This window comes from Meriones unguiculatus, chromosome 17, assembly GCF_030254825.1.
Source record: "Meriones unguiculatus strain TT.TT164.6M chromosome 17, Bangor_MerUng_6.1, whole genome shotgun sequence".
NCBI lineage: Eukaryota > Metazoa > Chordata > Mammalia > Rodentia > Muridae > Meriones > Meriones unguiculatus.
The window spans coordinates 52,584,642-52,607,624 of NC_083364.1; the positions used below are offsets into that span (position 1 = coordinate 52,584,642).

Genomic DNA, 22,983 nt, shown 5'->3' on the forward strand with positions numbered 1-22,983 from the left:
CAAAACATGTCTAGGGCTCATGTGTACTGCAGGAAGCAGAATGATCAGGATGCTATGGATATGCTGTATTTGATGAGTTTAGGGATTGATAGATTTATGGACTGTTTCCACGTTACGGCTCTCATGAATACAGTTGGTATAAACACTGATGTAGTTTTGTAGATGTATGTACTCTTAGGTATTTAGGGGTAGAATTGCTAGGTTACAAGGTCAGTGTGCATTGCTCACTGAAACACCTGCGGTAGTTTCTATTCCTGCTGGCAGTACATATGGATTTCAGGTTCTTCATCATTTCTAACACGTTATTTTAGTCTTCATGGTTAAAATCATTCCAAGGACTTGAAGTGGTATCATTCTCATTGTGACATTAATGTGTATTTTCATGAGAGTTGGTATCAAGCAAATTTTTCTCTTAATGGTGATTAGTATATCTCTGCAGAAATACTTATTTTAATCAGTTGCCTATTTTTGTTATTTTTATTTTTGATTAAGATTTAAAAAATAGTTTTTCAGGTGTATGAGTTACAAATGCTTTCTCTCATTCTGTGAGATATCTTTTAATTTTTCCTGACAGTGTCCTTCAAATTACAAAAAAATTTAATTTGATACAGTCTAATTTATCTGTGTTGTCTTTTGGTATTTGAGATTTGATATCTTATTTAATGATTCATTACTAATGTGAGGCCATAAAAATTTAACGACAGTGTTGACCAGAAACGGTGAGAATGAATATTGTGGCCTTGTTTGGATATGTAGGGGAGAGAGCATTTACTCTTTTACCACTAACATGGATGCCACTGATCAGGATTAGGCAATTCTTTCTTTCCCTGTTTTGTTGAATGTCTTTATAATGAAAGAGTGTGGGGTTCTGTCAAATACTGTTACCGCATCTATTGAGATGTTTGTGTAGTTTTGGGTTTTGATGTATTGCTACTAGACTAAAATTAGGTAAACTAACTTTCGAGCGGTAAACTAACCTTGCAATACTAGAGTGAAAAATATCTAACTTATTGCATGAACTATTTATTTTTTCATGCTACTATTTGTTGAGGATTTTTACATCCACATTTGTATAAGGTACTGGCTATAGTTTCCGAATATTGTGATGTCTTTGACATTCGAATGAATCGTAGGCATTGACATCTCTCAATGTTTAATCTTGAAAAGAAATGGTACTAATCCCATATTTATTTTTTATGAGTGTATGTATGTACTCTACACGAATGCAGGTAATTCCTCCTGCAAGTCTGGCAGAATCTAGTGGTGGCAGTATCTGGGCTTAGGATCCCTGCATCCTGCGCACATTCTGATTGCTGATTGAACCTCTTGACAAGTCACAGAGGTCATTCTTAGGTTGGCTTCAGTAGTTTGTGTCTTCCGAAAAAATGTTCATCTTATCAAGATTATTTAATTTACTGCTGTATAGTATTCTGTTCATGGTATTTACACACGTCTTTCCATTTAGGTACAGTTGATAGTTGTGTCCTCTGTTTCATTTCAGCTTAAAATAATATAAATCTGTTTTTCTTAATCACAATCCAGTTAAATGTTTGTTGCTATTTTCAAGGAAGTGGTTTTGTTGTTGTTTCTCTGATATTGTTTCTTTATTACATTTCATATTATTAATTTTTTTAATGTTTACTATTTCCCTCCTTAGTTTGACTGGGGCTTGCCTTTCTTTTCTCAGTATCTTAAGAAGGCTAGAGTACCTACTTCAGATCTTTCTTAGAAGGGGAGTAAATTTCTTTCTAAGCCTAGCTTAAGCCCCATCTCTCCCATTTTGATAGTCTGCCTTCATTTGCATTTATCTCATCATTTAAGTTTTCTTCTACTACTAATTTTTACCTTTTTCTACTATGGCTAGAGAAAATTCTTTGTTCATTTAACTTTAAGCTGATCAGTTGGTTTTATAGGCAGGATATATATAATTATGGAGATTGTTCCACATACTTGAGATACAATTCTGCAAGTGCTGGGTTGTGCCTGTTAGTTCTAGCTGTTTTTGAATGTTGTTCAAGGGCTCATTTTCCTTGTTGATCATTTATCTAGTTGTTGTTCTATCAATCTGTCCTTTTATTGTTCATAGCATTTTTCACCTTCAAACATATAATATACTTTGATTATTTGGGGATTGTTTATTTATCTGTTCTCAGCATAATGAAACAGGTATAGAAGCAGGTATTTTGAATTTATTCACAGTAATAATCAGAGTGCCCAGAAGAGAGCTTAGTATAGGGCAGATTCTCAAAACAGACTCCCTTCATAAATAACAAAGATCCCGCAGCACTAATTGGCACAAAATGTTTGAGAAATGCATTTTTAAGTTACCAATGATACCATAAATCTCTGCAAGTGTTATGACCACAAGTCATTCTTCTAAATAACAAAATAGCAAACATTTCATTAGTTGGAGTAGTTTGAAATGGAAGCAGAAAATGTTTCTATTTTTTTTTTTTAAGAAAAAAAGAAGTATTAAGAGAAAACAAATGAACAAGCATAAAGTAAACCTGTCATGTGCACATACTACATTGATATTAGCAATATTCTCCATTATCTGTTTGCAACCACCACTTCCTATATTTTACAAAATCCAGGCACCTGGTTCACCTGAATGTCATGTAGGCAGTCATGGAAACTAAGTAGGAAAAAGTAGAAGGAACATTCTGAGACAGCTGTCTGAGGCTTGAGGAGGAGACCCTACTGATTGACCCGTAGGAAGTGTAAGATACTGGCTCACATGGAAAGTGATGTAAGCACAGACAGATTTGGACTGGCTTAGAAAAAGAAGAAAAGGACACAGATTAGAGAACTCTGAGAAGTGTACATCAGTGACAGAGCTAAAGACCAACCTGTTCCATATTTACACAAAAAGGCAAACTCACAGAGTGAGTTTAAACAAGAGCTTTTATACGCTTAGGTTTTAAAAACTCCTTGCTCTGAACCATCCCCCAGAAGACGACTATAAATACTGTAAACAAATGATGGCTTCTTCAAAGATAGTGACAAAAACATGAAAGGAAAGTAATGAGTAAGATCTAATCACAGTCACAGAAAAGCAGTGATTTTAGAAGTCAATAAATGAACAATTTCATTTTTGTATGGCACACGTTTGACAAGCTGTCTAAAGAAAATAAAGTTAAAAAATGATAGAAAATAGGAAATACAAGGAAATTAAGTACTACCTTTTTTTCTTTGTAATATTATCATAGAAGGGTTCCACGAAAGGGCAAAAAGGAAGGAAATGAAAAGCAGAAAAAAATGTTCTAGAAAGAATAATTTAGAAAACAGAAAAAGAATCGTTCTTCACTCACACTACACTTCAGCCTTCTAATTCCATCTCCTTCCCTACCAAACTGTTTCAGAGAATACTGGTCTCAACCGCAGCCTCCTTACAGCAACACTGCACAGTGCTGGTGTGTGGCACTGCTCAGGTCACCACTTGTAACTTGGGAAGAATGTCCTCAACTCTGAAGTATCAGTCTCCTTTGTACTACACTCCAACTAACATGTGGGTAAAGACAGGGGAGCCTTGCCACAAGCCAAGGAGTGAGGAAGACTGACACTGAGATCTTAATAACCTTTCCAAAGTGTTAATGTTGAGGGTTTCCTGGAAAACAAACATTTTGGGGATAATTCTGCAGTGACACAGGAGCCACTTCAGTGTTAGCATGGCATGGTAGTTTTTCAAGATCAGGTAACCTGCTCTTAGGTGACCCTGCTCTTCTGAACTGTTGTGTCATAAATGCCAGGTTAACTCTATTGCCAGGAACTTTCCCCAGGTTCTATAATTTCAGGTGTTCTAAGACTAGGCGGGCATTTCTATATTGGTAGCATAAGTAATAAATCAATAAGTTACTTTGCAATAATTTGTAGCAAATTGCACCCAGTTTTTAGGCATTGATTTAAGTTGGAAAGATCAACTGATCTGAGTAAGATGGTAAGTATATCAGCCATTATTAAATTAGGACTCATGAATGGGATGAAGCTACTAGATGTCCATTATTAAGAACTTGAGACTGTTTCTTGACTGTGTCAGGTAGGGAAAGTAGAGTTGGGGAAGAGATTCCACAAAGTATGTGTGAGAATACCATTATAAAACTCACTACTTTGAATGAGAATTAAAAACAGAAGTAAAGTAAGTAAAAATGGGTATATTCTTGCCAGATTATAATTTACCAAAATAAACATAATAAGAATTAGAAAAAAAGTTAATAATGTACATTTTATGGCTGCAAATTTACTGTCACTGTCTTTCCGAGAAAGTTTGGTGGCAATGAAAACGCTCAAATAGTTTAAGGGAAAATGACAAAGTTCTGCCTAAACTGGGAACTATAGCTTCCTAACCGGGAGAGGCTAACTTTGCTAGCCTCAGACCTCAGTCTCACAGACTGAGAGTAGCCTCAACTTCAAACAGCAGATTCTAGCTTCTATGTTGTGAAACTGCTTATTACCACCATGATTTAAAAATAAAACCCAATTCTTTGCCATTTTATGGGGAGGGGATAACAGCTGGATTGGACTTCACATTAGGGCTTTATATGTTAAGCACATGTTGTACCTAGCTAGCTCCTGCTAAGCCACTTATTTTCTTTTCCCATTTTTAAATTTTATATGTATGGATGCTTTGCCGACATTTTATGTCTGAGTACCACATTCAAGTAATCCCCGTGGAAGCCTGAAGAGGGTGTCAGATATGCTGGGACTGGAATTACAGACGGTTGTGAGCTGCCATGTGTGTTCTGAGAACCATGGACCTCTTAAAAGAGCAGCTAGTGCTTTTAACTGTTGAGCCATCTCTCTAGCTCCCTATGTAACCATTTTTAACTCTAATGTTAAAATGTGTATTGGTAAAGAGAGAGAGAGAGAGAGAGAGAGAGAGAGAGAGAGAGAGAGAGAAAACATTTGAGAAGGGAAGAAATATGTAAAGATATAAAGAATAAGGAAAAGTCAAGATTCAACAGGAGCTTAATCTGTTTTCTACAAGACCCTACTTCTGTTTGAAAATTACTATTTTCCTAGCACTCTGACTTCTGAGGCTTTTTGTAAACAACACTTCATATATTATCAGTACATATAAAAATGTTTCAAAAGGAAACCTCTTAGAAGCAGCGGTTCAACTTAGATTTATGATTTAAAGCTTTCATTCAAAAATCAGAAAGAATGGAGATAACCTGGAAAACAAGGTAAGGCTGGGCTTCTGCAGCTGACCCTCACTGTGAGCCAGATGGATCACAATGAATTAGACAGTTGTTCTTGGAAGCAAAGGGAAATTCTATTGCTAAATCATCATTATATGTTCCCCTATGACAAAACAGATTAAACCCACTTGCAAGAGGTGGTATTTAGTCACCGTTGTCCCTTTCACAATAAGCTTTTTGGCATGAGGGATGGGGCAGAAATAATGGGAAGAAATAAGGGTGTGTAAGAAAAAGTAAAAACCAATGAGATCAACGGAAAATAGAGGAGTAAACCCAAGCAAGTACTATGATAATGAGATACACATCTGTATGAAATCATAAATAGTAATTTCTTCTTTAAATGGTATTTCAGAAAATTTCTATACACTTCATATATCCACAAATACCCAAAAGGGAACCAAGTATATGTGAGAAAAAAAATAACGCTGAATGACAATGAATTCAGGAGAAAATAATACAGACGAATGGGAAATTGTTGGAATAAAAATGAGTTTCCTATGGACACATGCTCTTCTACAAAGGAACTAATGATCTCATACACAGTGTTTGTTTGGAATGACTCATTATACAAAGGTGCAAAGGGTCTAGAATGTAAGAAAACAATCTCTCTATCCCCTAAAGATCAGGCAATTATAGCACAGCTGGTATGATAATTTCATTAATAACCTGAAGTCTAGTACAATGCTAATGCCAAATTGCAAATTGGTTATGAATACTATTTCCCTAGTTTGCTAAATAGAATATATTATTTAATTTGTTTCATTTTAATTCCATTTTATTTTATGAAACAACAAAGAACAAAAACTTAAATGTTAGAAGACTTCCCACATATGTAATTACTGACATACCACTAAAGAACTAGTGGCTCTATGGCTTGAGAAGTATAATGAACAAGTTAAGATGATGCTGTATGAAATATAATGAACAAGTTAAGATAATGTTATATGAAGCACAATGCAAAACTACAAAAAGTGATTTCACATCAAAGAAATAGTATTAATCTTAGCTGGTGAGGAAAGCATGTAATAGACAAATAAAAAAAAAAGTTTCATGAAAATAGATCCTAACTGCAGGGTTTTAGCTTTAGAAAAAATAATCTATCAGTACTTTTCTTGATAGATAATGCCACCTATTTCACAGCTGTTAAATGAATGTCTTGAACTGTATGGCGTGGGATAAGGAATGCGTCTTGAACATCAATCAATTAAGTGACATTTTACCGACGTGTCAAGTATTTGTCAGCAAGAAATGTGGGAGCTCAAGACAGCTTGCATCCTTGGGCTCATGGACTACGTTGCCTATTTCTAAATATCTCCAGGGCAGAGACTGACATTTTATGTGGTAACCAACTTCGGTGTTCAGCTGCCTGTCAACAGGTCTATCTCAGCTCTATCCATCTTGAAAGATCTCCATAGAACAATATTTGATTTTCCCAGATGAGAAAAGCATTTCTTGTTTAATTCATTATTCTTTAGGCTTCTTAGTAGCCACAGAGGAGATAGCTAGTTCTACAATTATTTTTATGCCCCTTCCAGCCTTCAAACATGAAGTAGAGATTTTCAATAATATGAAAAGTAGGCTTTTCATCAATATCCTGAGAAGTATATCTCAAAGTGATAGCTTCTTTGGTTGTAGCAATTACAGTTTGCAAAGGGTTCATAGAATGGAGAATAGTTTAGGTTTAGTTTTTCCTTAGTTCATGTATCTTAAATAGTCCCTTCAAAATCCACATCAGGCAATCAATATGATTTGACACAAGCAGTGAATAGGTAGCCACTTTTGCAAGATAACTACAAAGAACTCATCTAACAAACTCTGCTCAGAATATGATCCTTAAGCAGATCATATTCTATGGCTCAGCCACACCCATCCTTCATCTCTCCAGTTCCTGTTCATGGCAGAACAGCTCACTGAATGAAGTCTCTCATATCTGTGTGGAAAACTAGAGGAAAGTTTTCCTAACCAATCTTAGGCCTAAAAAGAAATCAAAAGACAAAGGTCTTTTTTTTTTTCCTTCCTTCCTTCTTCTTCTTTTTTTTTCTTGTGGCGGTAATCCTTAAGATTCTGGGTAGGCCAATGGCCTGAGTGGAGCCCATGTTTGGCACCCAGACCATGCCCCAAGACATGTCACATAGGGCAGGCATGTCAGCAGCTGTCCCCAGTGTTGAGATCATTGAAAATGCCAATATCCTTAGAAAATTCCATTTAAACAGGAATGTCATCTGTGATGAGTGCGGAGATCTATATAGGTCACACTGATAATTTGAAATGATTCCTGACACAGAGTTAAAAGCTGATATTCTTGAAATCAAATATGTAAACAAAGCACTATGTCAAACTTAACAAAATGAAGTATGTTACTGGAGTATTCTAGGTAGTTTTATTTTGTTTTGGTCCATACTAACAATAAAGAACAGTGACTGCTTCTCAGGCAAATGTCCCAAAGCCTGTTCTCTTGCAAATTCACCAAACAGAAGACCTCATCAGAGGATTTCTTCTCAACAAAATCTCAAAACTCCAAGAGAGCTCTGGGGAATAGTAACATGACCATATGACCAGGAGTGACACCTGAAAAAGCCTGGGCAAACCAACTCCGGTGTTCAGCGAGCAATGTGTAGACATGACGCAAAGACAGAAGCTAAGGAGACTTGAAGAAAGAAAGTAGAAGGGCAGCAGGGATCAAGATACTTTTGGACATTTGCTTGTAATTGTACATTCCTACTGCCTCGATTCTAAATCTAATCACTGTAGTTCTCTACAGGGAGTTGAAGTTGAGGTTCTGATACAGTGCAAGGAGTGGAAAGGCCACTGCTAACCTTTGCTGGTTTTAGTTGATTCTGAGGACATGTTTCCAGTCTTCTTCTTTTTTCTCGGAATAGATACACATTTCCTGTCGAATGTAATAGGACTATATTGAGGGAGGCTGTTGAATTTCTTTTCAAATTCCTCATCCAGCTTTGCAGAGCTATTAAAAAGAGAGGGGGGATTCAATTAACAAAAGAGCAAATATTTAAACAGAAATCAATAAATCATATATATTTTAAATATTTAATTTGAAAACAGGGTCCCTAGGAATTAGGGCATTAAAAAAATCCTATGTGAAGGGGAAAAAATTATCTTTTCAGAAATTCTAGAAAAAAACTTATCAATAGAAATCCAAATACAGGTTGTGTAGCCACCTTAGAAAACACAGAATGGTTGAAGTGTAAAATTTGACATTCTCTCCACTGATATAGTTTAATCTCAACCTTGAATACAAAGTACACAGGTCTCATTCTCAACATTCATATGCATTTTCATACATTAGCAAGTGTATAATATGATATACTGTCTTATAAGTTGAGCTTTTAATAAAGTTACTGACTAGTGTTTTATTAAAACATATACAATTAAAATATATATATACAAATTTTGAATGTTAGGAAAGAAATTCTAGAGTGTTGACTCAATGTGGAATGACACTCAACTAGGAAAGTAAAGCCAGTTTTCAGTGAATGCTGGCAAGAGAGGTGATACCACTTTAAATGAAAATCACAAATGACTGGCAAAGTCAGGGAATCCTTGGGCTGGTTCTGTCTCCAAAGGCCCAGTGTAGCAATGGCAGCACGCCTGCTGGATCCTAGACTGGCTGTTGGCTTTTGTTCAATGAGAATTACTAACGAAGATACACTGCAGACAGCTGGGTGAAGCTGCAGACCTGCTGAGCTTGGTAGACAGGAAATGGAAGGGACTGGGGAAGAGGACACAGCTTTAGATACTGGGCTTCTCACACACGTACCCCCATACCTCACGATATTCCCTTTGGACAGATTTTCAAAGACTATTTCACTTATTCAGCTTTTCAGCAAATGGTGAAATATCTCTTTTAATAACTGTTTAACTAACTGAACAAGTTAGGTTTGGAGACAAGGTCTTGCCATGTAGCTGAGACTGACATGAAACTCCCTATTTTGGCCTTGCTGTCCTTGAATCTATGATCTTCATGATTCTGCTTCCAAAGAGGATGGGCATGTGCCTCCATGCCCAGATCACCTAGTTGCTCAGAGTGGAATCATCAGTGCTACTGGCTAATTTAATGCTTGCTGCCTATGATTACTACTTTAGTGAGTGTATCCACAGCATACATGTGTGTGAAGGCTTCCATCTTGTTTTTTGACACAGGGACTCTTGGCTTGGAGCTTGCTGATTAGGTCTAGCTAGACAGTGTACCCAGGGATTCATTCTTCTGACATCTTAGAGTTGGGTTTGCCACCATGCTCAGCCCTATTTATTTATTTATCTACTTATTTATATTTATTCCTATTTATTTATTTTGACATGGGCTCTGTGATTGGATTTGGTGCTCTTGTACTTGCTTACATATTTCCCTACTTCTGTCATGAGCTGCCTCCTGCCCTGGCTTGGTATTCAGACTTACAAAGTACTGGCAGGTCTAGAACATACGTAGTATTGTCTAGAGATGTTTTTTAGATATCCTGCATTTGAAAGTATCATTTAACGATGACAAATGGAGGATATTTGTATCATTACTTAAGGATAATGTAAATAAAACTAACTTGAAGTACTTTGGGTTTTAAAAACATTAGAAATGAAACTATTAAATATATTTTTCAGTATAATTTTAAATATATATATTTTAAAATAATATTGAAGTATCTGTACCATGAGGTTCTACCTTTCTACTTTATGGTATCTTGGAGTCCTAGAATTAACCAGACTTTAAAGCACTTTATTCCCAAGTAAAAAAATATATTTTCCACAAACATAAATATTATGAATAAGGCAAATATATATCCAATGCATAAAATTTGCATACTTTAAAAATACTTATGAAAAATATGGAGAATTATTTCTATTCAATGTATTCCTTTCAAATTTGGGTAATGTGATAGCTCAAGGAATTTCAAAACAGTACAAGTGAAAATGTAGATACTGTTCTCACCAATATAAAGTACTGTCTCTACCAACTTACTAACAAAATGCTTTATACTGATTGTTACTAAGTATATTGGCATAACAGTAATCATGAAATAATAATCCTAAGTGATCTTATAGTTACATGTGCGATTTTTCCTCAGTACTACATTCAATGTATAATGTGCATCAGAATTATTTTTCTTAGAGTAACAGGAGGTTGTTTAAAAATATCAAAGTTAGAATATGAGCATAATTTATTTACCTCATGTTGTCCAGCTATCATTATTTTAAAAACATATGCACACCTATTTTTAGAAATAGTGAACACATACAATATTAAAATATAAATGACCTAACATGTGCAAATTGTAAATACAAAAATTAAATACATACTAAGCTCCGGATGGTAAAATGAGTCCTAGTGGTTAATAATAATGTATCTACTATTATTACACTACTGCACTGTGGTGGACCTTGATTCAAACTCAGGACCAACCTTCTGTGTATTGCTTCCACCGTACCTAAGGTGTAAACAATGTTAGCATCTGCATGACTGGTTAGCAGCCTGTCTTCGGAGGCGGGGCTCACATGGAGACAGGCTGAGAAAGGAGGATAAACAGGGCCTTATACTTATCTAAAGCTCTTGCCACAGCAGGGTGTGCCCTGGGGTCACCTGTGCTTGCTGGCACTTACCCAAGGAATGAGTCTTCCCTTAGCTTCTTCTTCAGCTTCTTACTCCCACTGGTTCCACTCTGGTTAAACGTCCAGGTCTCTTCGCTCCAACACCCTTCATGATCAGAGGAGTTTCCTTTTCCTGAGCTTCTTTTCCCTAAAAAACCAAGAGAAGGGCTTTTCTCAGACTATGGAGGGCTGGCGGAGATCATCTCAGGTCCTTGACAGATAACTTCTTGGCACCTTTACCTATCACTTCCATGACTGTATTTGTAGCTATCAGTGCCCAGAGTGATTCAGGTTGGACTACTTTTAAGAAAGGAACTGCAAAAGAGGAATCTTATCTTATTACTAAGAATCTTAGTGCCATAATTCTCAAGGCACTATAAGAATCAAGATGCTGCTACCATTTGAGAACCAGCCTAAAGCATGAGAGTTTTTGCTGACAGACAAAATTAATTCTAAATTTCAAGACTCACTAAGAGATATCCTATGTACTACCAAACTCTTCCCTCTCAGTGATTATTTGACCTAAGAACCACACATAAAGCCTACCAAGAAAAAGCTCCCTAGTCAGGTACCTTAACATAAAACGAACACATACAAAATACTCTATAGACGCTACCATGTTTTAAACAACACTTGATCACATAAAAAAAAAAATACTAGATAGGATATTTGCTTTTGGAGCCTACAGGTAACAGATTCTGCCAAATTCATTTGTGTCATTCAGGAATTCCATAAGTTTAAATACTCCAGCTAAAGGCAACATTCAATATTGACCCTTCAAAATGAAGCCAGCCCACAGCAGAGAAACAAAAATGTAGTTACTTGGAATTTGTCTATGATTACTACCTACAAAACAATACAAACTCTCCCTTAACAGTACAAAGAACCATGCAGATAAAGTGAAAGGGATATGACACATGGATGACTCAAACAAGATACTAATTTGATATTCAACTAGTCATGATGATTTCTTTCAATAGACCTCAAAAGGGCACTCTGCTAGGCCTTGTAGTTTTTCAGGTTTGTAGTTGTCCACTTACCTCTGTCAACATTAGCTCGCAGAGAGGTGAGCATGCCCTCTGATACCAAGGTTTTATAAAGAGCACCTTTGCAAGACCTCTCAGATTTCCTGGAGCCACAGGTCTCTGTTTTTCTGTGACAGTCACTGTCCTCAGGCTTGGTCTGTCCTGGTAGGCTAGGTGGTGGCAGTGCATCCTCCGTGGGGGTCAACGGTTCTGCCTTTATGCTCTCTGGCACCTCCCCAGGAATGCTCTTGCTGGCAGAAATATTAAGGAAATCCAGAGGTTGTGACTCTTTGGTGATGTCTAAGCACTTCTCCTTGGAAACCTTTTTCTCTTTCGATTTCACTTTTTTCTTTGGTGGCTTGACATCCAAAATGCCTCCCTTGCCACTTGAAGTGCGGACTTTCTTTCTTGGGGTTTCTCCGAGTTTGTCAACACCCCAGTCTCCTTTTGCAACAGCTTCAATGGTGTACATGACACTCTCAATGTCAGATTCTGATGACTGCCTCTTCTTGCAGGTCTTCTTGGGTGTGGATTTGTCATTTCCATGTCGATCCAGTTTGTTTTTCTTCTTTTTCTTTTTTATCTTCTCTGGTTTGCTTAGTGTGGTGGGGTCCTCGATGATCATTATTCCGTGAGGGTGGCACATATGATCCTTTCTACTGGGGACATCACTAATTATTATCTTGCTACTGGCAGAGTAAGAAAAATCAGGGAAGTGACTGTATTTCTGGTCACCCTCTGACTCCTTTCTAATCTCTTTGGGGTCTTCCATTTTGATAGCCATTACATTATCCACCTGTAGCTGCTCAGTGTCTCTGAAGTCCTTAGACTCTCTTAGATGGCCCATAGCTGACTGCTCAAATTCTGCTTCCTTCTGGAAACCAGTTTCATTGTTTTTCTCCATTTTTATGTCTCTCTCTTCCTTTCCTTTTTCCATTTCTTTAATTCTTCCAGCATCTGATTCTTTTGATTTTATTAGTTTTGTTTCTTCCATTTTCATCCCCTCTGATGCCAGACACATCTAAATAGTTAAAACAAAAGTGAGAAAAAATACAGCAAATATCCTCATTATTTTGTAATCAAAATTAGTTTAAAAAAATTAGTTTTAATTTTTTAAATGTATTTTTTAAAAATTAAGAAAGGTCCAAAACTTTACAATTATCAGTTCACTTCTACCCAACTAACTTCATTGAACTATAGATAAACATTTTAAAATCATTTTCTAGCATCATCAGAAACTTTTCTTAAGATCTGATAGAGGATGGATTCTGGAGCTTGCTTAGTTTCATACCTGTCTAGCACAAATTTCACTCCTTATTGCCCTGAGACCTTTATAAAGTGGACAGATCTATCTCGGGGAATTTTTGTGAGGCTCCGTGAGACAATACAGTTATGTCAGTATTTAATAACAGTCATACTCTGTTTCGATGTTTGGCCACACCCCAGAGAGAAAGGAAAACAGCATTAACTTCACTGATCTACTTGAAATCAGAAATGTTATGATGATTCATTAAACAATAACAAAAGGTTTCAATTAGTGAACATACATTATAGGTCTCCAGATGCTAACAGACAGCTCCAAAACCACAGAAGCTCTATTTGTTTGGTTTTGATCTCATCTGGCGACAAACTCAATCTCATCTGAACCTGGCTGTAGATTCTGAGACAAACCGAATGGAACGACATATATCTTAAGTAGTTTATTATACTTACTTGTGACTATATTTTTGCTACCAGAATCTTCATGCATCTGAATATGTACTTGGCATACTATATATATACATACATATATATATTACAATATATATTTATTACATGTATGTATTTTTCTAGAAATTTGAAAACATGAATGTCAAAATACATCTGTTCTAAATTCGGTAAACTTTAAAAATTCTTCAACCCCAAATGTCAGGTATGGGACATTTAAAAGGAAAGCTGTTTTCCTTCATCTCCAGCTTCTTCTTACACTGAAAGAGAACATAACTCTTCAGCTATGTCCTAAGAGATGAAATTATAGCTTTTTGTAAACTATTTTCTCTACCTCACCTCACTTTCCACCCATAAGCACTTAACTGTAAACTCTCCAATACCAGGCCCCAGGAGCATACTAAAGACATAAAAAACAACAGGGCCAGGTTTCTCTTTGAGGAATTTACCAATGATGCTGATTTGGTCAAGGGCAGCACAGGACAAAGTAGCTGTAACATATGTAATTTACTGAGCATTAGCAGCATGGAAGGGAGAGAGCATGGGGGGCGTGGGGGGGGAAGCTTGTTGACTCAGCACAAAATCAACACAGGAGCAGGAATCTCATCTGTTTTACAGAACCACCATCTTTCTCTAGTGGCAAGTTGTTAGGACTGTTCAGTTTTGAATCATATACTGGATTAAATATCAGATATCCTTTCTCTCATTTTTCCCTTTTAGTACTTTTAATGCATCACAAACCTTTCTGGAAGAAGTATGTTGTATTTAGGCTAGGAAGAAATTAGAGTTGCTGGGGAGGCAGATACTGCCACTTCTTAAAAAATGAACAACCTAAGAAGACCATCCAGTGCTTCAGACAATTCCCAGGGCAGATGTGAAATAAGGTTTTGCAACAGAGTTGTCTTTCTCTGGACATCCACACGAGTGAACTTTTGAAATTCAGCAAGTAACCATGTACACTGAGCCCTTCCCTTGATTGTGCTGAACTAGAAACAACCTGAAGCACATACTATCTTATGCTAATGTTAGAATACTGAATAATTATTCTTCCTGCATGTTTTACTCCAATGAGAATTTTGAAATGATTTTCCTTTTCAACTATTCTAGCCCTAATTATTTATAAATGATCTCATGTAGGCTCAATATGTTAGTTCTAGAAGTACGCCAGAATGGCATTCTCAAGATACATTTTTATGTTTCTTTAGCCATTGTCACTTCGGTGTCTTTCATAGGTCATCTCAGGGACTTTTCTCACCACGCACCAGCTTTTGCAGTGCTAAGCCAACAGTTTGCACTTGTAGCATAGATTCAACTTAGCAAACCCAACAGTAGTCGGAAAACACTATTTCAAAACGATTCTCCTTATCACCCTTGATAGGATTCTAAGCTAGAGGGACATTTCTGGAAAATGGCATCATATTTCTTGTGTAGGTAATTACATCAAGCACTGGTCATGGTTTACTTCCTCTTAGAAGCTGCTCCCACCCTCCCCAAATGAAGTGTGTTAATCCTAAATCATAAGGAAAACAATTATATTGCGAGAGGTAAAACTATAAACGTAAAACAAATTCTTCTATTAAAAACCACTATTCACAAATCTGTTGACTAACCAAACCCAAATCTGACCCTGAGTTTGTTGTCACGGGGTTGCCTAATAGAACCTTTTTTCACATAACACAGTCTTCTTGAGAGTTAATTGACTTCTGTACAAAGACTGTGGGAGTGGGCAGCTTTGCTTGAGAACTTTACTGAGTAAAAACTGATTACCCTATTTGTCATAGTTCCTAAACTAAGAAGAGTTTATTGGATAAAACTGAGTTCATAACCAATATCAGAACTTACCTAAATATATACAGTGAGAAGATTTAACTCATAGGAGCAAAAACAGGCTGAGAAGTAGGCAACAGTACATCCCTGCTTGGGGTACCATGATGCAAAAAACTGATGAGTGCAAATTATTTATAAATTATATGAACTCCATGACTGGGAAGAACAAATATTTCAATGTGGCAATATTCTCATTAAAAGATACTCTTAGTCTTCTTGTGGCATAGTAAATAAGACACACAACTCTCATTAGAAATACTAGGTAGTTTTTAATGCTGCCCAGAGAGGAAATCTTTCATTTTTCCTAAGTGTCACACTTAAATTGCTATTGAGATTATAGTCAATTAAACTCACAGATTTCTTTGTCCACATAATATGTTAGGAAGCTTGATCTCTTCAATTCTACATTTTTATAATTTATGTCATGTACCTAGTACCTACATGAATGACTTCCAATTTCTCCCTATAAACCTTATCCTACCAAAGTTTGAATTATCTTCCAGCTTTGTGGCAGACACACATTTGATAGTAGTGTTGTTGATAACTTTGCTTAACCCTTTTGTAACAACGCTGAGTAGACAGTGATGAGGGCACAGCTTTATGGTGAACTAGCTCCCAGGCTCTGCTCATCTATTTTGTTTTGAACAACAATAAACTTTAACTGCCTAAGAATGTTTTTTATATTCTGTTTAGAAGGCATATGATTAGCTATCAAAAGTCTTGTTGAACTCTGGACACTGTATGCTGCATAGCAACAATAAGAACAACATTCTCTCATATATAAAAAGGACTGTAAATAAGAATAACCACAGCAAATAGAAAATGAAGCTGGCTTATGCACTAGTCAGTTTAACTGGCTAAGCAGAAACACTAACAGCATACCTAGCAGAATGCCTTCCATACAGGTTTACTGTAACAGCTCACTGAAAATTATAGCAACTAAGTTGGCAAGGAAAGTCAGAGGTGAACAACAGCAGGAAGCTGAGTTAGAGGCAAAGGGGTATGTACAGAACATTCCTAAAACCCAATGACTAGGACCCTAGTGTAAGCGAAACACAAAGGGAACTACTGGAGGCAGCTGGCTCCTGGAGGAATGGCCTTTGGCTTTACTGACAGACAGCTCCTTCCTGTTTCCATGTACTGAGTTTTCCTTCTCTTCCCTTCCCCAGTCTCCCATCAGTGTCTCTCAGTGCCTCAATGCAGGTGGAAACTGAGCATAAAGGAACATAGGAAGGCAGTTGCATTGCAACAAGTGAGATGTCAGAGAATAGAACAAACATACTCTGGGGACAGCACCTGTGACTATAACCTTTGTCAGGGAAATTATTAATTTCCAGTGTTCAGCCTCTTTTCTATAAGTTCCAGCATTACCAGAACAGTCTTAAATGTTTCTATGAAATAATAGCCTACATTTAGGAATCATGCTTATTCTCTGAAAGGCAGAATGATTTTTCCCGTTTTGTTTTGAGCTGTTTTCCACAACTAGTCAAAGGTTACCAAAAGTGAGACAAATCTCATTTGCAAGGTCTTGCCATAGCCTACAGTGGGATTTTTCTGTTTAGGGAACTCAAATTAATATCCCATCATGCTGCTCCAGTTTTCATCTGAGTTACTCACTAGCCTTTCTTCACACATAGGCTTTGGTTTGAACATCATTTTCCTTACTCGCTTCTTCACAATAGTGTAAAACAATAATTATGTAGTTTCACTTATTCCTGAATCTTTTTGATAGTTCTGCTTCCTCTAAATTAGACTAGCCAATTTCTTTCTTTCATTACAAAAAATTAAAAATAGCACAGGTTTTCATTTTTTAGCCAATTTTTGCATTCCTAGTTCACAATGACTTTCATACTACATTTTAGAGTACTTTTAACATTTGATATAATTCTTTTCTACTTCTTCACTAATTGCTACACAAAGTTCATATTCTGTTACAAATAAATTCAGAGATTATCAGTCATAAAAAATTTAATTTTTTTTTGTGGCTTTCTTTTACTCAGATTTATATGTCCTGGTATGTTTGTATATGGGAGGGGAGAGCAGAACAGGAATGAGATCTACAGATGCAGAAACAAACTAGAACATAACAAAACAAGTATGGAGAGAGAAGAGGGAGAGGCTGGCTGTCATCAGTATTTTGCTTTTCACTTCATTTTAAGCTTATTTGCTGTTTAGTTTCCAAATGTTGTGAAACTCAGTTTTTCTTAAGTCTAAAAGATATATATGACTAACATATCCTTAGCCTACTGTATTTCCCTTTTACTTAAGTTTCCTGGCCATTAAATACAAACCCACTCAATGCACCATTATTTGTTGTTTTTACTACTTATTTCTTTGACATCCCAAGTATTTCCATTTGACATAAACAGAACCTGGGGGCAGGTGTGGATGTAGTAACTCCATTAAGATGTATGTACGCTTGGGGCTAAGCAAGTGCTATACTGAGAGGTAGTTTCAAAGTGCTGATTCTGGGGCCAGATTGCAGGACTACAGACGGGCTTTGCCACTGACTGGTTATGCTGATGAAGGAAAGAACTCTGCTATATAAGAGAATCAGAGGATTTCCCATAAGTATTCTGTGCCTCAGGTTCCCAATCTATAGCATATGGATATTAATATTTCTTGCCTTAGGAATGTACAGAACTCAAAATGGCACCAAAACAGAGTATAAATAATGTACTGTGGTAACATAACATATGTGTTATGCAACATAAAACTTGAAAAAAATGTTTTATTTCTCTTTATGTGTATGCCTGCATGTATGTCTGTGTACCATGTGCACTTACTGCCCAGAGACCAGGTGATGGATCCCCTGGAACTGGAATTACAGATGGCTGTGGATCACCCTATGGGTACTGGGAACTAAATACAGGTTCTCACAAGAGCAGCATGGCTCTTAGTTATTGAGCTTTCTCTGTAGTGGCCAGCTTTACTTTTGTGTATTAGTATATCTACTAATATCTACTTTGGGTGTATGCACACAAACTATATTATAAATGCATGCAGTCAGCTACACAACAGGCATTAAAAAAAAACCATAAAACAATGTGAGCTCAAGGGAACAAAACTGCATTGTGGGAAATACAGAATTAATAACTATTATTAATTTAGTCAAGATGCCCTTAATCGAAAGCTGGTTGTTAATCAGACCTTGAAAGAGTACCTGACATAGTAAATGACAATTTATCCTTCTATTATTAATTTAAATTGAGCACTAACTTTCTTTCAAAGGGAGAACAGACAATCATCAGGGCACCTTCCAGTGATGGAATTCCCAGGGCACCATTCAAAGAAGTTAAAATGTTAATGTTTTAAGTCAAAGATAGACATAAATATTTGATACTTATTGTCAGTTCTCTCTGGTCCTACTCTATTTTTCAACAGCTATAACTCAATGGGAATAGAACGCATGCTGTTCACCTTTGTATTCTCCTCCAAGAATATGCTCATATCTTTGAAAAGGTTTAAAGAACATTTTCAACAGATAATTGTATTAAACTGAATGATCATTAGTCCTTAGGTTACTAATCATGAGTCTAAAGCATATTCTGATTAAAACTAGGGAAAAGCCAGGCATCGACTGAAAACCAGTGTTCTTAGTGACACTACCCAGGAGTATGAGTGATAGTTAAACACAATTATTAAAGTCCCCTCTGCCAATAGAAGACACATGCGGTCCCTTACTTCTGTAAAGGGAGAAAGGCCTGAGGTTGATGCACTGGGGATAACTCCTTCCTCAAAGGAAAGAAAGAGCTGAAATACCGAGCTGGATCCTCACAGACAACATACTGGATCACTTTATAGGTTATCATCTTCAAAATCCTAACAGAAACTAAATATCAATAGTGAAGGTGCTAAAATATGCAGGGAAGAGACTCTATTTCATGTTCCACAGTTCAGGGAAACCTCTTTTGGTTTTGGTCCAGTTAAGAGCACATTTTAGGCTTGAGGTATGTTGTGGATGGAGGACTGGCTTTAAGAGAATAATAAACTTATGCACATCAAATTTTTATCTCTGAATCGGGGACACGATAAATGTATTTCTTTCAACAAACGTTAAAAACAATTATTGTTCTGCCTTAAAAGACAATGAAATAGGGAGTGAAAACTAATAAATCCTTAGAAGAACACCACAGCAGCAGTCTCCTGGATGGTCCTATGCCTCAGTAAGCAGCTTCAAGATGGGCCACATCATCTTACTCTTAGACTTTGCCTTTTTTTTCCCCCACTTCTAATTTTTTTTTTATTTTTTAGATAATTTAATAACCTGGTAGGCCTAATATACAACTAGTCAGAAAACACCTACCTTTTTTTAAATTTTTTTATATTAGTTACAGTTTATTAACTTTGTATCCCAATCCCTCAATCTCTCCCATTCCTATCCTCCCTCCCTCATCTTCTCCCTACCCCTTTCCAAGTCCACGGATACGGGAGGACCTCCTCCCCTTTCATAGCTTATCAGGTATCTTCAGGCCTGACTGCAAAGTCCTCCTATGTGACCTAGCAGGGCTGTTCCTCCCTTGGGTGGGTGGGGGAAATAAACAAGAAAGAGGACCCTTGGTAAGATGATCAACCCTCAACTTAGAAAGACAAATGAGATGGACATTGGATGTAGGAGAAAACAAGTAACAGAACAGTAGCCTACTGTTCCGTCCAGCGGGAGTTCAAGCAGTTCCTAAGGAGGGGCGAAAAGAATGAAATAGAGACAAGGAGACACAAAGAATGAGAGCAAGTCTATAATCTGATCTTGCTCTCATTTATTTGAAAAATTTCACACAACTTTATAGGGAGAAGGCAGGAAGAGAAAATGTGTCAGCAATATAGTTTACACAACATAACAGGGTGATTAATGATAATGCAGAACACCACAAGAATGTTTACTAAAAGAGATACTACAAGAATGTCAGCTAAGATATCTCAAAATGTCTAGCCTGACACACAGATGTCTCATAGGTTCTGGAGACGTAAATCTCTCACCTACAACCTTGTTGCAGCTGTCTGTAACTTTCCACTAGCTGGCCTTGGCTCCCGGCAGCCTACCACTGAGGGCCTCTGAAAGTCTCTACCTAGCAGTGTATCAAAGCAGATACTGAGGCTCATAAAAAAACCTTCAGCAGAGTACAGAGAATCATATGAAAGAAGTATGACCTGGAGAGGACAGGAGCTGCACAAGGACCAAATATATCTGGGCACAGGGGTCTTTTGTGAGACTGTATCTCCAACCAAGGACCATGTATGGATATAATCTAGAACCCCTGCTTGGATGTAGCCCATGGTAGCTCAGTTTTCAAGTGGGTGTCTTAGTAAGGGAACCAGGGACTATTTCTGACATGAATTCAATGGCGGGCTCTTAGACTTTGCCTTTTATTGTTGACTACTTAGTAGTCAGCTAAATTACAAACAAGGCAACGTGCAAACAAACCTACTGACACTAATCAGTTTTAATTTCAAAATCTCTGCTTTTTAGTACAAAACAAATGTTTTGCAGCCAATGTATATTTACAATCATTTTATACTGGCTTATTATCTGCCAAAACAGTGTAGCTATAACCCTAAGATGGCAGTTAGCAGCATATTCTAAGATGTGCATTTCTTCTGTAATTAATTAAAATCAGAATGTTTTTACCACAAAAAATACACACAGTTGACAATTCCTGAGAACAACGATCTCAGTGCTGTGAAGAAAATCAGACTCTGCACCATGTGGGATAAACAGCCAGAGAACAGTGGTCTACATATTTCTGAGCACTGAGATCTGGGCATGTGAAACAATTTTATCTCTGGTTGGCTGAAATCATTAGGCCAGGTGAACTAATAACTTAAGTGTTTTCTTCACTGACTATTTCTTTGGACACTGTGGATTCTGGATGGGTGGGAACTGCTGTGGTGCCATATGCCCATCTGATGTCTTCCTGAAGTTGTTAACAGAAGGTATTAAAAACATTTCGTTAGGAACCTAGGAACCTGCCACAGAGGGCCTCTGAAAGGCTCTGCCCTGCAGAATATCAAAGCAGACACTGAGACTTATGGCCAACTGTTGGGCAGAACGCATGGAATCTTATATAAGTGGGAAATAGTAAGATCTGAAGAGGGCAGGAACCCCACAAGGAGAGCAACAGATCCAGAAAATTTGAACACAGGGGTCTTCCCAGAGACTCATACTCCAACCAAGTACCAGGCATGGAGATAACCTAGAACACCTGCACAGATGTAGCCCATGGCAGTTTAGTGTCCAAGTGGGTTACATAGTAATGGGAAGAGGGACTGCCTCTGATATAATATGATTGGCCTGCTCTTTGATCACCTCCCTCTGAGGGGGGAGCAGCCTTACCAGGCCACAGAAGATGACAATGCAGCCACTCCTGATGTGATCTGATAGACTAAGATCAGAAGAAAGGAGAGGAGGACCTCCCCTACCAGTGGACTTGGGGAGGGGCATGCATGAAGAAGAAGGAGGGAGGGTAGGACTGGGAGGGGAGGAGGGAAGGGCTTATGGGGGGATACAAAGTGAATAAAGTGTAATTAATGAAATAAAATTAAATTAAAAAACATTTCTATATTTTAGCTCCCCCCAAAATACACTGTGTGCAAATTGGGGAAAGAAGAAAAGTTTTAGGAGGTGTTTAAATGACCAGAGACTTGAATCAAATGATAAGAAACACCAATGTTAAAGGTTCGTTTGTAAAGCTTTAAGTTTTGTAATTAGATATTGTTCTGGGTTAGATATGGTTGGGAGTATTAAACACTCAGGATACACCAGAACACTTAAATATAGTCACACTTCAGTCAAGTACCTCTAGCCATTACCAGTAATGAGAAGTGTTAGGATTGTTGGGAGAACAGCTAAGCAAAGTTATGGAGTTTACTATGTTTTCCAATACTGTTTATAAATCCTGTCATTTAATGTATAATTTCAAAAAGTATTTAATTTTTACAGATACTACAATAAATCTATCTTTACCTACCTTTTACTTGATTAACACATCATTGCATCCATTAAGAATATAAGAAAAATTAAAATGCTGAAGCTTTTGAGAATGCCTATACCCTCATTTAATAAATACAGTTAATGACAAACTTTCCAATTCTTTGAAACCTGCATATCCACAGCATTTCTATTTTCTGTCAGGTTTTCCTGGGGAAAGACAACATTCTCTTTCTTCAGCTGACAGATATGTAACAGGTTGATAAACTGAGATAAAGAAGAATATAATAGACAGTGTGCTATCTGCCTTGCTTTCTTCTCTTTTAATATGATCTTCATATAACTAAAGAGCATTCCCTTTAGGGCAGGAAATGCATACCTTTTCCAATAATCCTAACATATTTACCGAAGCATATCCACAGAGGGGTGGTACATAACTTGCTAGCTTTTCAAAGGTGCACAATTTTCTAAACTGGAAACCCAAGTTCCATGTCTTTGACAGCATCCCTGAATCCCATACATGTTATACATACATGTGTAGGTAGACGTAAAGTGTCTTCTTAAGTCGTCAAAGTGTGCAATACCTGTAACAATCATTCAGTTCTGTAGTTGTCTTAAGTAAGACTGAAAAGACTGCTTTAAAAGCACAGTTCATAAAGCAAGGGTATTTTCTTTCCCCACGTGGCTTGTTTGGCACATTTGA

The 22,983-nt window shown here is 37.0% G+C and overlaps 1 protein-coding gene across 12 annotated transcripts in view; it reads right to left on the reverse strand.

Annotated features, from left to right (window-relative positions):
- Bbx (BBX high mobility group box domain containing) overlaps window positions 1–22,983 on the reverse strand; it is a 237,706-nt gene that overhangs the window by 21,349 nt on the left and 193,374 nt on the right. For all 12 annotated transcript variants that reach the window (XM_021646810.2, XM_060370533.1, XM_060370532.1 and 9 more), the window contains 3 exons: window positions 11,837–12,842; window positions 10,809–10,944; window positions 8,015–8,163 (listed from right to left, as the gene is read on the reverse strand). In XM_021646810.2, coding sequence (XP_021502485.1) covers window positions 8,015–8,163; window positions 10,809–10,944; window positions 11,837–12,842 — 1,291 coding nt within the window. The remainder of the gene's footprint in view (window positions 1–8,014; window positions 8,164–10,808; window positions 10,945–11,836; window positions 12,843–22,983) is intronic.